Genomic DNA, 15,143 nt, shown 5'->3' with positions numbered 1-15,143 from the left:
ATTTGATGCTAGGATCCACATATAACAGAAAACACGTCCTCTTTGTCTTTCTGTGCCTCATTACATTGGTATAATATTTTTCAGTTCTATTTTCTTGCAAATTTCACAATTTCTTTTTTTTTTTTCCGAAGCTGAGGACCAAACCCAGGGCCTTGCGCTTGCTAGGCAAGCGCTCTACCACTGAGCTAAATCCCCAACCCCCTGCCCCAACTTTTGTAAGGGAGAGAGTGACACCTAAGGGGCTGGTGGCTCAGAGGTTGAGAGCACTTACCACTCTTGCAGAGGACCTGGATTGACTTTCCAGCACATTCATCAGATGGCTCACAACCACTCACAACTCCAGCTCTAGGGGATGCATCACCCCCTTCTGGCCTCTGAGGCCACCCAAATACACATGCCATACATTTGCAAAGACACACACATAAGTAAGTCTTTTTGCCTGGTGTGGTGGTGCATCCCTTTAAATTACAGCACTTGGGGGGTAGAGGCAGGTGGATTTCTGTGAGTTCAAGGCCCGTCTGGTCTACATAGTGAGTTCCAGGCCTGGAACTTGCTGGCCTCAATCTCTCAGAGAGCTGCCTGGCTACAAAAATAAATCTTAAAGCCAGGAGTGGTGGTGCACGCTTTTAATTCCAGCACTTGGGAGACTGAAGCAGACGGATCTCTGAGTTTGAGGAAAGCCTGGTCTATAGTCCAGGCCAGTTGGGGCTATATAATGAGACTCTGTCTCAAAAAAGGGGGACGGGGCAGCTGGAGAGATGGCTCAATTGTTTTTTTTTTTTTAAAAAAAAAACCTTTAAAAATTTTTTTATTATTTTTATTTTATGTGTATGCATGTCAGAAGAGGCTGTCAGAGCCCCTAGGACTGGAGTTACAGACAGTTGTTAGCCACCATGTGGGTTCTGGGATTCGAACCCGGGTCTTCTGCAAGAATAACCAGTGTTCTTAACTGCTGAGCCATTTCTCTAGCTCCTATGGCTCAACTGTTAAGAGCACTGGCTGCTCTTGCACAGGATCCAGGTTCAGTTCCCAGCACCCACATAACTGCCTACAACCATCTGCAACTCCAGCTCCAGGGGAATCTAACGTGCTCTTCTGGCATCTGTGGGCATTGCATGACACAGATGCACTTACACACATGCAGGCAAAACACTCAAGACACATAAAAATAAATTTAAAAATTTTTTTTAATTTAAAAAATTCATTAAATTAATTTATTTTTTGGTCTTTTTGAGACAAGGTCTCCCCTGTAACCCCAGCTGGCCTGGAACTCACTATGTAGACCAGTATGGCCTCAAGCTCACAGAGATCTGCCTGCCTCTGCCTCCCAAGTGCTGGGATTAAAGGCGTGTGGCACCATGCCCAGAGCCAATTTAAAAAATTTATTTAGGGGCTGGAGAGATGATTCAGCAGTTAAGACCACTTGCTGCTCTTTTAGAGGACCTAGATTTGATTCCCAGCACCCATGTTGGATGACTCAAAATCGCCTATACCTCCAGTTGTAGGGTATCTGACACCCTCTTCTCACCATTACAGGCACCAGCATTTACGTGGACATAACATTAGTCAGACACACATGCATACACATAATTAAAACTAAATCTTTTAAAAAATATTTGTCTATTTATTTTATGTGTATGAGTATTTAGCCTGCGTGTAAGTGCACCACATGTGCAATGCCTGCAGAGGCCAGAAGATGGCATCAGATCAGCTGGAACTGGAGTTACGGATGATTGTTAGCCACCATGTAGCTGCTGGGAATGGAACCCAGATCCTCTGCCTGAGCAGCCAGTGTGCCACCATGCTTGGTTTATTGATTATTTTTATTTATTTATTTATTTATTGTTTTTTTTGAGACAGGGTCTCTGAGACCTGTTGCCCCAGCTGTCCTAGAACTCACTATGTAGACCAGACTGGCCTTGAACTCGTAGAGATCGGCCTGCGTCTGCTTCCTGAGTGCTGGGATTAAAGGCGTGTGCTGCCATGCCCTCACCACAGTATGCCACCATGCCTGGCTTATTAAAAAAATTTTTTTTTATTAAGAAAAAGGAAGCGCAACACTTGAGGCAACAGTACAGTGTCCCATAGCCCAACATGAAGAATTTATTCTGAGGACACTTGTTCAAAGAAGGTCCCTGAGCCTAGTGGTGTTGTGTACACCTGAAATCCCAGTACTTCTCTGCATTCTAAGGCATGAGAAGGGAAAGTTCCAGGCCCGCCAAGGCTATATAGCAAGATCTGATTGCAAAAAAATACTAAATGAGGGGATGTGGGGCAGGGTGCTGGAGAGATGACTCAGGGGTTAAGAGCACTGGCTGCTTTTGCAGAGGACCTGAGTTCAGTTCCCAGCATCTACATGGAAGCTAACAGTCATCCATAAATCCATAAATCCAGTTCTAGGGGATCCAATGGCCTCTGGGGTGTTGCACACATGTGGTGCACTTACATACATGTGGGCAAAACACTCATACACATAGAAACATAGGGCTGGAGAGATGGCTCAGCGGTTAAGGGCACTGACTGCTCTTGCAGAGGACCCGGGTTCGACTCCCAGCACCCACATGGCGGCTATGAATCGTCCTTAATTCCAGTTCCAGGGAAATCCGAAGCCCTCTTCTGACCTCCGCAGCATTGCACGACATGGGTGCACTTACCTACACATAGGCAATACATGCATACACATAAAATAAAAATAAAGCCAGGTGTGGTGGTGCATGCCTTTAATTCAAGGCCAGCCTGGTCTACATAGTGAGTTCCAGGACAGCTGGGGCTGCAGGGAGACCCTGTCTCAAAAAGACTAAATAAATAAAAATAAAAATAAAATTAAATCAAAAAAAAAAAAGAGACAACAAAATGGGCCAGTCATGGTCATGTACACCTTTAGTCCCAGTACTCCAGAGGCAGAAGCAGGTGGACCTCTGTGAGACTGAGGCCATTCTGGTCTACATAAGGAGGTCCAGACCAGCTAGGGCTACAGGGAGATCTTGTCTCAACAACAACAAAAAAAAAACAAAACAAGACAAAAAAATGGTCTGGAGAGATGGACCAGTGGGTAATGTGATTATCTTGCAAGCCTGAGGACCACCCTGAGGCTTGGGATGCACTTGCGTCCTCTTCCCTACAGCTGAGATTATAGGCAAGCACCACCTCACCTGTCTTTTTTTTACATGCGTTCTGAGGGGCAAATTGTGGTCCTGGTACACACTCCAACCTTGGATGATGGTACACACCTGTGATATCTATTTGGAGGACTGAGATGTCAAGAGCGATGTGGGAGACCTCGTCTCAAAATAAAAGGGGAGCACATTCCCATTTCTGAGAGGTTACTACCAGACCAACCAACTCCCACAAGAAAACTGGAGTTTGGATGTATAACAAGCTTTCTAAATCATTCTTCTGTCTAAAGAGCCTTTTATTTTGTTTTTTGAGTCAGGGTCTTCCTGTAGTCCTGGCTGGTCTGAACTTTCTATGTAGACCAGTCTGGCTTTGATCTCACGGCGATCTGCCTGCCTCTGCCTCCCGAGTGCTGGGATTAAAGGTGTGTGCCAAAACACCCGGTTTACAATGTGTTTGGTCGCAGAGGGCACCTGTACTCAGGTGCACAGACCCACACAAGGACACAAAATTAAAAATAATGAAACAGAGCTGGGGCACTTGTGGAGTCAGTTCTCCCCTTCTACCTCGTGGGTTCTAGGGGCTGAATTAGGTCATCAGGCTTGCCCGCAAGCGCCTTTACCTGCTGAGACATCTTGCTGGTCCCCACCTTTATTATTTTTAAATTGTCTGTCACTGGCCTGGCCAAATAGGTTATGGCTGGCTAGCCAGTGGGCCTCAGAAATCCTCCCGACACTGCACCCTCAATACTGGAATTACAAGTGCACACCACCACATCCAGCAGGTTTTTGTTGTTGTTGTTTTGGTTTTCTTCAACCAGGATTTAGGGGGTGGAACTCAGGTTCTTACCAATTGACCCATGCCCTTGCTCCTGTACAACTTTTTTAAAAAACCCTTTTTTTTTTCATTCTTGTTACTTTTTGGTTTTTGAGACGGGCTTGTGTAACAGAGGAAGCATGACCCTGAACTTCTGATTCTCCTGCTGCCACCTCCTGAGTGCTGGAATTACCCACACTCAGTCACGTAGACCAAAAGGAAGGGTGAGAAACTGTATTCGAAAGAAACAGTCACTAGCTGGGGAAGGTAGAGCAACAAGACGGTGCCTGGGCTTTGATGACTTCCTTAGAGCAAACCAGTAATACCGTGCTTTATAGGATGGTGGAAAAAAAATCTTTCCTAATCAATCCATTAAGATCCCAGTTGCGGGCAGGTGTGGTAGCACACACCTTAAGTCCCAGCACTCGGGAGGCAGAGGCAGGCAGATCTCTGTGAGTTCAAGGCCAACCTGTTTTACATAGTGAGTTCCAGGCCAGTAGGGGCTACAGGGAGACCCTGTCTCAAAAGGACCAAAAAAAAAAAAAAAAAAAAAATCCCAGTTGTGGGCTGGGCTTGTTGGCACATGCCTTTAATCTCAGAATTCAGGAGGCAGAGGCAGGTGGATCTCAGCTTGAGGCCAGCTTGTTCTGCATAGTAAGTGCTAGGCTACATAGTGAGACCCTGACTCAACAACAATAACAAAAACAAGGGGCTGGAGAGATGGCTCAGCAGTTAAGAGCACTGGCTGATCTTGCAGAGGGCCTGGATTTGGTTCCCAGCACCCACATGGCAGCTAACAACAGGCTGTAACTCCAGCTCCAGGGAATCTGATGTCCTCTTCTGACCTCCATAGACACCACACCCATGGTGGCACTTAAATGCAGTCAAAACACTCATACATATTAAATAAAAATGGATAAAATGGGGCTAGAGAGATATCTCAGCAGTTAAGAGCCCTGGCTGCTCTTGCAGAGAACTTGGGTTCCATTCCCAGTACCCAACGATAGCTAACAACTGTCCATAATTCCAGTTCCAGGGGATCTGATGCCCTCTTCTGACCTCCACAGGCATTGCATGACACTGATGCACTTACATACATGCAAGCAATACACTCATACACATAAAATAAAAATAATAGATTATTTTTAAAAAATGGATAAAAATCTTTAAAAATTAAATAACAAATAAAACAAAAAGAATACATAAAAAGGATGATAAAACCCCACCCTCTCAAAAAAAATCCCAGTTATCTGGGGGTCTCTGTCCTACACAGCCTTTACAGATGGTTTTCTCCTTCAGCCCCCACAGGGTGCTCCCCAACTCTGTTACCCATCTCCCAAGCACTTCCAAGGATCCATCATCACTCACTCATCCTCCTCCTCTGCCCCTTGCAGTCTCTGCTCCTTTCGCTGCTGCCTGCAGATGAGGACACCTGTGGCGGCCACAGCTGTAGCAATGATGGCAGCAATGATGCCTCCAATGATGCCACCTGTGGCCCCTGCACCTGCCGTGCTGGGTGACTCTGTAAGGAGAAGGACAGTATGAGGGCAGTCACAAGAGCTGACAGCTGCTTCTCCCAGCCCCACTCCCCAAGGCACCACATACAGGACTGGAGGGATGATTGAGAGGTTTAGAACACTGGCTGCTCTTGTAAGAGGATGTGGGTACAGTTCCCAGGACCTACATGGCAGCTAACAACTGTCCATAACTCCAATTCCAGGGGGATCTGATGCCCTCTTCTGGCCTCTGTGGGTACTGCATACACATGGTGCACATACATACATGCAGGCAAAACATTCATACACATAAAATAAAAAGCAAAAAACAAACAAAAAACCAACTTTCTAAGACATAACAGACACGCCAGACTTAGAGACATCCTTTCTCCACTTGTCTCTTTTTTGGTGGTGCTTGAGACCAAACCCAGGGCCTCAGGCATGCTAGGTAAACGCTCTATGCTTGAGTTACATACCCTGCCTGCCCACCCCACCGTGGCTGTGGGCACTGCTGCATCCCTTCTCTTGTGCCCATGTTCAGGAATATTTGTTCTGTGCAGAGCATACTCGATACAATGGCAAGTTAAATGCACAGTTCCCACGCTCATGGAGCTGAAGTGCTGCTGCACAGGGTCTTGGCTCTGTAGCCCAGGCTGGCCCTCAGCCAACAGGAAACAAGCAGGTGTGATGTCTGATGTCAAACAGGAATTGAAGATGGAACTGGACAAACATACAGAGTAGAAAAGGGACAAGGAAGGGATGGAATGTGGATCCACAGAAGTCGACAGGCCTTATCTATGAAGGGACATCTGAGCCACCTGAGTGCATGGCAGGCATAGAAACAGCCAGGCCAAAGACCCTGAGGCAGCTTCAGGGTATTTTTAAGGAACAGGGAGAGCCAGGTATGGAACTCACATGCACCTCTAATCCCAGCAATCAAGAACCTGAAGCAGGAGAATTATTACGAGTTTGAGACCAGACTCTAAAACAAACTAGGTAGAGGCAAGAGGAACAGAAGTTCAAGTTCATCTTCAGCTACACATGGAGTTTAAGGAGGACAACCTGGGCTACATGAGACACTGTCTCAAAAAACAAAGAAACTGAACAAAGACAGCAAGGATACAGGCTGGAGCAGAGAGAGATGAAGGAAGGATCTGGAAGGTTGACTGAGAGGTAGAGCTGGGGAGATAGTATAGAAAAACCCCTCACTGGTTATGGGGAATGCCGTATTCTTTAATGAGAGGAGAGCTCATGGCTTTGAAACCCCGGCCTCACATCTGTGTCACTTCCCATTTGTAATCATTCTGTGTGCCTCTCCTAATGACGTAGTTCCTGTAGCAAAGGCCTGTTTCCTCCCTAGACTGAATGCCCCAGGACAGGTACACAGAAGGCATCTAATGAGGGCTCAGATGGCACTTGAGAACCCACCGTGTGCAGAGAGAAAAACAGCAAACTGCCCATCTTGCCCTCCTATGGCCATGGCTGAGAGAAAGGGAAGCCTCATAGGGGCTGATATCAACCTGCATCCAGACATGTGGAAAGGAAGCTGCCCAGGGGACTCGATGTGCATCTGGTCTCAGCTTCCGGTCCCCAGCTGAGCTTCTCCAGAAGGCTCCAGCAGGGGTGGTTCAACTGGCTTGTTGGTGTTCAGTGCACACACAGCCACACCACTTGGCTTTTCCTGTCATTGTTACTGACAAAGCCCAGAATGCACAGGGCTCTGTGATTTGGGCCACCGTTGTGTCCACAGCATGGCAGACACATGCTTGAGGAAGTACATATATCCAGGCCTCCAGGCTGATCCACCCACCCAGAGGGTGTCACCTGATTGCACGACAGACCCAAAAGGCCATGGGAACTCTGTGGGAAGTCACAGGGGAGGGGGATAAAGCCTGCCTCTTCCCATTCTTAGAAGCAAGACACTCCCTGTCCTCAGTCACCAAGCTAAAGGAACTGGGGGTGATGCTCATTGCTGAGAACTCCCTAGGGACCAAACCCTGCTGGGAAGGTGGGAGTAAGATGCTAGGGAAGAGCTGTTTCAAGGGCATTGTGGTGATGCCATGCCTGTATCTTCAGCACTTATCCTGATAACCCTGAGCTTCCCCAAGAATGGAGACCCTCTCCAACAGAGACAGGGATCGATCTGCATGGTCTCCTGTAGGGTCAGATCTTTAGGATCTGGAATCTGGGGCTCTGGCCCCTGCCATCCCCACAGGAGGGTCCATGGATCAAAGTAGCCAGCCTTTCTCTCTCTCTCCCAGGGAGCTCTCAACTCACTGATCTGGCCACACATCTCTGTCCTGGGACCCAAGAGTTCAAAGCCCCCTCCTCTACCCTGTGTCTCTGAGCCCCAAAGTCAGGGACCTCGTTCTAAATTCCAGCAGCCAAATGGTCTGAACTCCATCAAGCTGCTCGACCCTCTGGGAACCAGTTCTTTCTGGAACCAAGTGGTCCCTATCCCACCCTCTTTCCCCAGGACCCAAAGAGGGGAAGTCTGATGCATTATAAAACACCCCCAAGGTTTTCTGACAAGGCATTTATTAGCTCCTGAGTGTTTCCGGGGGGGCCAGGGCCAGGCTGGGGCCAAAAGGAACCTCAGAGGAGTCCTGAGTCTGCACCATGGAGCTCCTAGGGGCTCCTTCCCCATGAGGCCCTGGAGATGGGAGAGTTCCAGTGTGTGGTTCACCTGTGCTCCATCCAGAAGGGGGTGGGGGGAGAGGTGCCAGTCCAGTTCCAGTGCCAGAAAAACCAGTCCAACCAGTCCCAAACCCTCTGGTGGCTGGCTAGCAGTTGGGGGTAGGAGCTGGCATTTCTATGTGTCCAGTGTCTGTGTCCTGTGGTCACACGTAAACTGCCCGCCGAGAGATGAGAGAGCCATCCAGATGAGATTCCATGTCGTCCTTAAGTGACCCAGATGGAGGCAACATGAGGCCTTCCTCTGCCTTCTCCTCTTCTTCCTCTTCTTCTTCCTCCTCACCCCTGCCATCTGCCTTCACTGGCTCAGGGGCTGTGGACCTCCAGAAGACAGGACCCCCGTTCCCAAACATCTGAGTCTTCACGTCGTAGGATCCTCTGTCGTCATCGTCATTTCCTCCTCCTTCTCCTCCTCCAGGGCTCTTCCGCTTCCTCCTCCCCCTCAGTAGGACGAAGGCCAAGGCCCCCCCAGCCAGGAGTAGCACCAGGAATGTCCCCCCCACAACTCCCCCCACCAGTGGACCCACATTTCTGGAGGCCTGGGGGGTGTCTGAGGAGAGAGGAGGGTAAGAGAAAAAGAGGAGACAGAGTCAAGAGCACACATCTGGGGGTGAAGGTACCAGGAAGACCCAGGACATGGGTTAGTAACCAGAACTTATAGGGTGACTAATTGGAAGAAGGGAGGAGGAAGGGGAGGAGGAAGATGGTTTTGAGACTCCTCACTTCCGGGTGGGCACTGTGTGAGGAGGGACTGCCACCTAATGCTACCCAGAGGTCTATCTGTACCCTCAATGCTCTCAAAGGTTAACATTGCAGCAAGGTCCGGTGGTACATGACTGCCATCCCAGCATGAAGAAGGCTGAGGCAGGAGGATCATGAACTCAGGGAGACCCTATCTCAAAAAGGAAAAAAGGGAAAAAATGTTGCTGGGCTGGGGAATGTTGCTCAGAAGTAGAGCCCCTGCCTAGAATTCCCAAGTGAGGGGGTGGGGATGTGGCTCAGTGGTAGAGCTCCTGCCTAGGATCCCCCAGTGAGGGGCTGGGGATGTGGCTCAGTGGTAGAGCACCTGCCTAGAATCCTCCAGTGAGGGGCTGGGGGTGTGACTCAGTGGTAAAGCAGCTGCTTAGAATCCTCCAGTGAGGGGCTGGGGGTGTGACTCAGTGGTACAGCACCTGCCTAGAATCCCCCAGTGAGGGGCTGGGGATGTGGCTCAGTGGTACAGCACCTGCTTAGGATCCTCCAGGGAGGGGCTGGGGTGTGACTCAGTGGTAGAGCAGCTGCCTAGAATCCCCCAGTGAGGGGGGTGTGGCTCAGTGGTAGAGCAGCTGCCTAGAATCCCCCAGTGAGGGCTGAGGGTGTGGCTCTGCTGTAGAACTCTGGGTACTATAACTACTGCTGCAAAGGGAAAAAAATTGATGGCAGAAAACTCTACACTGAGTCTCACATCCCTCACATCCACCTGGTGAGCTGCTGTAGTGGAGTGCTAAGTGGGCAGAGCAGCTTCCACAGCTTTCCACCAACCCGCTCCATGCCCTGGAACCTGCAGGAATCTGTTTGTATCTCCCTCAGGGTGCTGAACTCCACCATGAAACCCAGGTTAGTGTCCCCACTGGATTTGAGTGGGACAGACAGCAGCTCTCCTGTACTTCATGTAGGGTACCAGGCTTCATACCCACTACGCAGCTTGACTTCCTTAGTGCCCTCTGTCTTGGCTGAGCAAGTTGGGTATATATGTGGGAGGTGAGGGTGAGGCAGACAGGAAGCAGGGAGCACCAAAGAGAGAAGGGGGAGATGAGAGCTTTGCTATTTATTATCCCTGAACTTAGGACAGGGATAGGATCAGAACCTCTCACAACCTCCTCCAACTTCCACATGCTGGGCCAGAGTGGGAGAGAACAGGTCGGCATCATTAACACCTGCCTCCTGAGTACATCTGTTGTTTCTGGTTTTGTTTTGCTGTTTTGAGGGGAAGGGTTGAGATGGTTTAGCCTGATCTCAAATGTTGGATCTTCTTACCTGAGAATCTCCAGGAGGTAAACACAACCACTGGATTAATTCTGAGTATTTTTTTGCCCCCCGAGTATTGGAGGGAGAAGCTAGGGCTTGAAACATACTGGGCAAATACTCACCACTAAGCCACGCCCTCAGGACCTCACTACGGGATTCTAGGTGGATGCTTTATAGCTGAGCCACAAACCAGCCCCTCACTGGACAATTCTAGAAAGGTGCTCTACAGCTGGACCATGCCCCTAAGCCCCTTATTGGGAGATTCTAGGCAGGTGTTCTACCTCTGAGTCACACCCCCAGCCCCTCACTGGGGGATTCTAAGGGGCATTAGACAAGATCCTATGTAGTTCAGGGTAGTTTCAAACTCCTGATCCTCCTGCATCCCAAGTGCTTGGAATTACAGGGTTGGGTCACCACATGCAGCTTCAGAGCAATGAGGGGGAGGGAGGTTATCTCTGTAAATTCAGGGTCAGCCTGGCCTAGATAGAGAGTTCTAGGCCAGCCAGGGTTACATAATGAAACCCTGTCTCAAAAAAAAAAAAAAAAAAAAAAAAAAAAATGGCTCAGTGTTTAATCCCAGCGTTTCCGGGGCACAGGCTGGAGGATCTCTGTGAGTTCAAGGCCAGCCTGGTCTACATAGTGAGTTTCAGGCCAGCTGGGGCTACAGGAAGAGCCTGTCTCAAAAAGACCAAAAAAAACCCCCAAAAATAGGAGATCACGACCCAATAGGCTGTGGAAAGAATTTAATGACCTGCAAATAGCATTGAAAAGGAAACAGGAAATCTTTAGAGGTGGGACTGTAACAGTTGATCCTCCACATGCCAGTTACCAAACATCCAGATTAAATCCAGCATCTATAATCTGTCTCTACTAAACATATACCACATTTTAGTCCCGAACAACACAGTATAGCTGCTATTTGCATAATGCTTGCATTGTATTCATTATTACATGCCATCAAGAGGCAATCCAAGCCAGACACAGTGGCACATGCCTTTAATCCCAGCACTCAGGAGGCAGAGGCAGGTGGATCTCTGTGAGATTGAGGCCAACCTGGTCTACACAAAGGGAAAAAAAAGAGGCCATCTATAAGTCTGTAGGAAAACTGTGCATGGTGGCAGATGCCTGTAAGCTAAGCACATGGGAGGCTGAGGCAGGAGGATTGTCATGGCTACAGAATAAGATCCTTTCCTCCCAAAAGAAAAATACATAAATGAAATAATAAAATAGGGGCTGGAGGGATGGCTCAGCAGTTAACAGGACTAGCTGCTCTTGTGGAGTACCTGAGTTCAGTTCCCAGCACCCACATGGTGGCTAACAACCTTAACTCCAGGTCCAGGGGATCTGATGACCTCTTCTGGCCTCTGTAGGCATTGCACAACATGAGTGCACTTAACATACATGTAGGCAAAATGCTCATATGCATAAAAAATAAGTCCATGGGAGGATGTGGGCAGGTCCTATGGAAATACAACACTATCCTATGTCAGCATCTATGCATCTGCCCAGGTCCCTAAAAAGACATCATAGGTCTGTCTAAGCGATGGGTGGAGGCAGAGACACAGCCTGTCCTAGGAGTGCTGGTTAGTAAGCCCTGCATTCTTCTTCACAATGAAATAGGGGGGTGCTCCCCAATGTGGAGGAGGGACTTTTGAGCTTCAGGGTGGAGCCTCTCCCTGTGTCCATGGGTCAAAGGTTCTGAGCAGTCCTGCAGAGACATATGCCCTAAGGCAGAGAGTGTCTATGTCTGTCCACTTATGTTGGAGCTGCTGAAAACCCCAAACCATGTCCTTGTGAGAGTGTAATAGAGTGTGGGAACGAAGAGTCTGCCTGGGAAGGAGGCTTTGAGCCAGAACTAGAGTCAAGAAACTGTGAGTGATTCCTGGGGTGGGCAAGTGACTGTTGGTACTCCAACTACCTGTGACTGGATTCCCTCCCCCTCCCTCCATCCCTCCCTCCCTCCTTCTTCCTTCCTTTGGTATGGCTTGCCTAGAATTTGCTATTTAGACCAAACTACCCTCCAGCTCAAGGAGCTCCTCTTGCCTCTGCCTCCTCAGTGTTGGGATTATGAGAGTGCACCACCTTGCCTGGCCCAGCCACTGGATTTCCAGGGTGCTGAGTGTGTCCCCAATTCTACTGGTGTCCCATCTTTGGGCTTGTGTTTTTCGAAGATAGCAATGACTATGGTGGATTTGTGGCTATCTTTGAGGAGCTGGGGGTGTCTTTCACATTGCAGTTTTTCTTTGGGGGTGGACATCCCAGGGTTTCTTTTGATGTGCACCTAGGGTTAGGGGGTATCCATGTGTGTGGTGGACTGTTCATTAAGCATGGCTGGGCCTAAGCCAGGTACAGTGGCACATACTTTTAAGTTCAGCAATGAAAGGCTAAGGCAGGAGGATTCAGAGCTGGAGGCAGCCTGGGCTACATATGCACAGTCTGTCTCAAAAAAAAAAAAAAAAAAAGACAGGAATCTATATATCTATATGTCTATATAGCTATATCTATATACTCCCCATCTCTTGCCCAGTGATGCCCTGTGCTGCCTCAAGGGGTCAGCAAGAAGGCTGCTACTCCAGGATGGAGAGATGGCTCAGCAGTTAATAGCACTGGCTACTTTTCCAGAGAACTTGGGTTAGATTCCCAGCACATGGCAGCTAACAACCATCTGTAACACCAAGTCTAGGGAACCAATGCCCTCTTCTGACCTCTGTGGGTATTGCATGACATGGGTGTACTTACATAGATGCAGCCTATACACTCATACACATAAAAAAATGAATTAATAAAAAAAAAATAAGACTTTTACCCAATGAAGCCCTGTGGCTATGCACTACCAAGTTCCTGAGCTAGAAAAAAAGCTTTTTTCATTATAAAGCAACCTGCTTCAGACATTTCTTTATACTAACAACAAAACTACCTGGGCTGATAATGCAATCGCTCTAAAAAAAAAAAATCTCAAGAGCATTTTTTAGAAACACAGCAAAAACAATCTTATGGAGAGAGAGAAAAGGGGGAGAGAGAGAGAGAGAGAGAGAGAGAGAGAGAGAGAGAGAGAGAGAGGAGACTGTGCCTGTATTCTACAGGTTACACACCTGGGCTGAGTCTCCTAAATGTGCATAAATAAAGCCTCTTGAATGTGGGTGGAGACATCAGTTCGGGGTACCTAGAGAATTAGGGGTGTTGGCAAGGATGTCTGTTTTAAGGAAGAGTGAGTCAGACAAGGCTATGTCTTTCACTTTCTCTCTATGCCACTGGTTGTTTTCTGAGGGGCTCAGCCCCTGCTGGTGGGGTCACTGTTCCAGAGGTATTTGCATGAGAGAACTCTGTGGTGAATACAGGGCATCTCTTTCCTCTTCTTCTTCTTTTTTTCTTTTTTTTCTTTTGTGGTACTCAGAATCTAATTTAAGGCTTCCAATATGCAAGGCAAACACTCTACTGCTGAGCCACATCCCAGCCCCTCACTGGGGGATTCTAGGCAGGTGTTCTACCACTGAGCCACATCCCAGCCCCTCACTGGGGGATTCTGGGCAGGTGCTCTACCACTGAGTCATACTCCTGCCCCTTACTAGTGGATTTTAAGCAAGCACTCTACCGCTGAGTCACATGCCTACATTTTTACTTACTTTTTGAGATATGGTCTTAGTCTGTAGCCCACGTAGGTTTGATTTGTTTATGTGTGTGACTGCTTTGTCTTTTTGCCCCAGCTGTCCTGGAACTCACTATGTAGACCAGGCTGGCCTTGAACTTACAAAGATCCGGCTGCCTCTGCCTCCCAAGTACTGGGATTAAAGGCGTGCGCCACCACACCCGGTCTTTTTTTTAAAAATATTTTATTTATTACTTTTATGTATATGTGTGTTCTGCCTGCATGTAGGTAAGTGCACCAGTGTCATGCAATACCCACGGAGGACAGAAGAGGCTGTCGGATCCCCTAAAATTGGAGTTACAGACAGTTGTTAGCTGCCATGTGGGTGCTGGGATATGAACCCAGGTCTTCTGCAAGAATAGCCAGTGTTCTTAACTGCTGAGCCCTGCTTCGTCTGTTTTATGTGTATGATGTATGTAGGTATACCTGTGTGTACAATGCCTGAGGGCAAGAAGATCCCCTGGAACTGGAGTTACTGATGGTTGTTAGCCACCATGTGGGTGCTAGGAACCTAACTGGGGTTCTCTGCAACCCCAGTGCTCTTAACCACTGAGCCATCCCTCCAGCCCCCACAATATAGGTTTTGAACCACCTTTCCTTTTGCCTCACACACCACCAGATCTGGCTAAGGGTGTTTCTAAGAATGGTTCTTCCCAGATTCCTGTGGCGTGTCACAGGTGCCAGTCAGCGTCCTTTGCCTTTGTTCAGTATGTTCTGGCTGGTGCCACTATTTTCTCAGGGTGTGTCTTGGTGACAACAGGTCTGACTATATAGGGTTACATCTAGGTAAATGATTGCCTGGGTTCCCACACTTCTTTGTGACAGAATTCCCAGTCAGGGTGTGTGTCTACAGCTGGGGATCTTGTGGCTGTGGCTCTAGGGAGCTGGCATGCTATTCCTTGCTCTGTAGAGGGGTCTAGGTGTCAGTGGCTCTATGAACCAGGTGCTGTGACAGTCCTGCCTCCTTCCAGGGACATCCTGCTTCTCTTTCCTCGTCTAATATTAGGGTTCATCCTTCCTCCCTCCCTCCCTCTGTTCCCCCCTCTCTTCCTCAGTTTAATTTGTATCTTAATTTGTATCTATTCCCTCCCATGCCCCGCCCCCCCTTTTTGGTCTTTTTTTTGAGACAGGGTCTCCTTGTAGTCCCAGCTGGCCTGGAACTCACTACGTAGGTCCACCTGCCTCTGCCTCCCAAGTACTTGGACTACAAATATGCACCAGCATGCCCATAGCAATCCTCCTGCCTCAGCCTCTAGAGTAAGTGCTGAGGTTACTGGTGTATACCATCATGCCTAGTTTATGACTTGTTTTTTTTTTTAAATTTGGTCTCACTCACCATGTAGACCTGGCTGGCCTTAACACTTTAAAAA

The 15,143-nt window shown here is 48.4% G+C and overlaps 1 protein-coding gene across 2 annotated transcripts in view; it reads right to left on the bottom strand.

Moving 5' to 3' along the window:
• Nectin2 (nectin cell adhesion molecule 2) overlaps nucleotides 1-15,143 on the bottom strand; it is a 40,235-nt gene that overhangs the window by 3,274 nt on the left and 21,818 nt on the right. Inside the window, exon 6 of one of the 2 annotated variants that reach the window (XM_008851997.3) lies at nucleotides 5,299-5,452. In XM_008851997.3, coding sequence (XP_008850219.1) covers nucleotides 5,299-5,452 — 154 coding nt within the window. Of the gene's footprint in view, nucleotides 1-5,298; nucleotides 5,453-7,935; nucleotides 8,671-15,143 lie in introns of those variants that run through there. The other variant, XM_008851998.3, reaches the window with a different exon arrangement.

This window comes from Nannospalax galili, unplaced genomic scaffold (genome assembly GCF_000622305.1).
Source record: "Nannospalax galili isolate Female #2095 unplaced genomic scaffold, S.galili_v1.0 scaffold385, whole genome shotgun sequence".
NCBI lineage: Eukaryota > Metazoa > Chordata > Mammalia > Rodentia > Spalacidae > Nannospalax > Nannospalax galili.
Note: the sequence above shows the minus strand (reverse complement) of the source record. Positions and strands in the feature narration are given on the sequence as shown.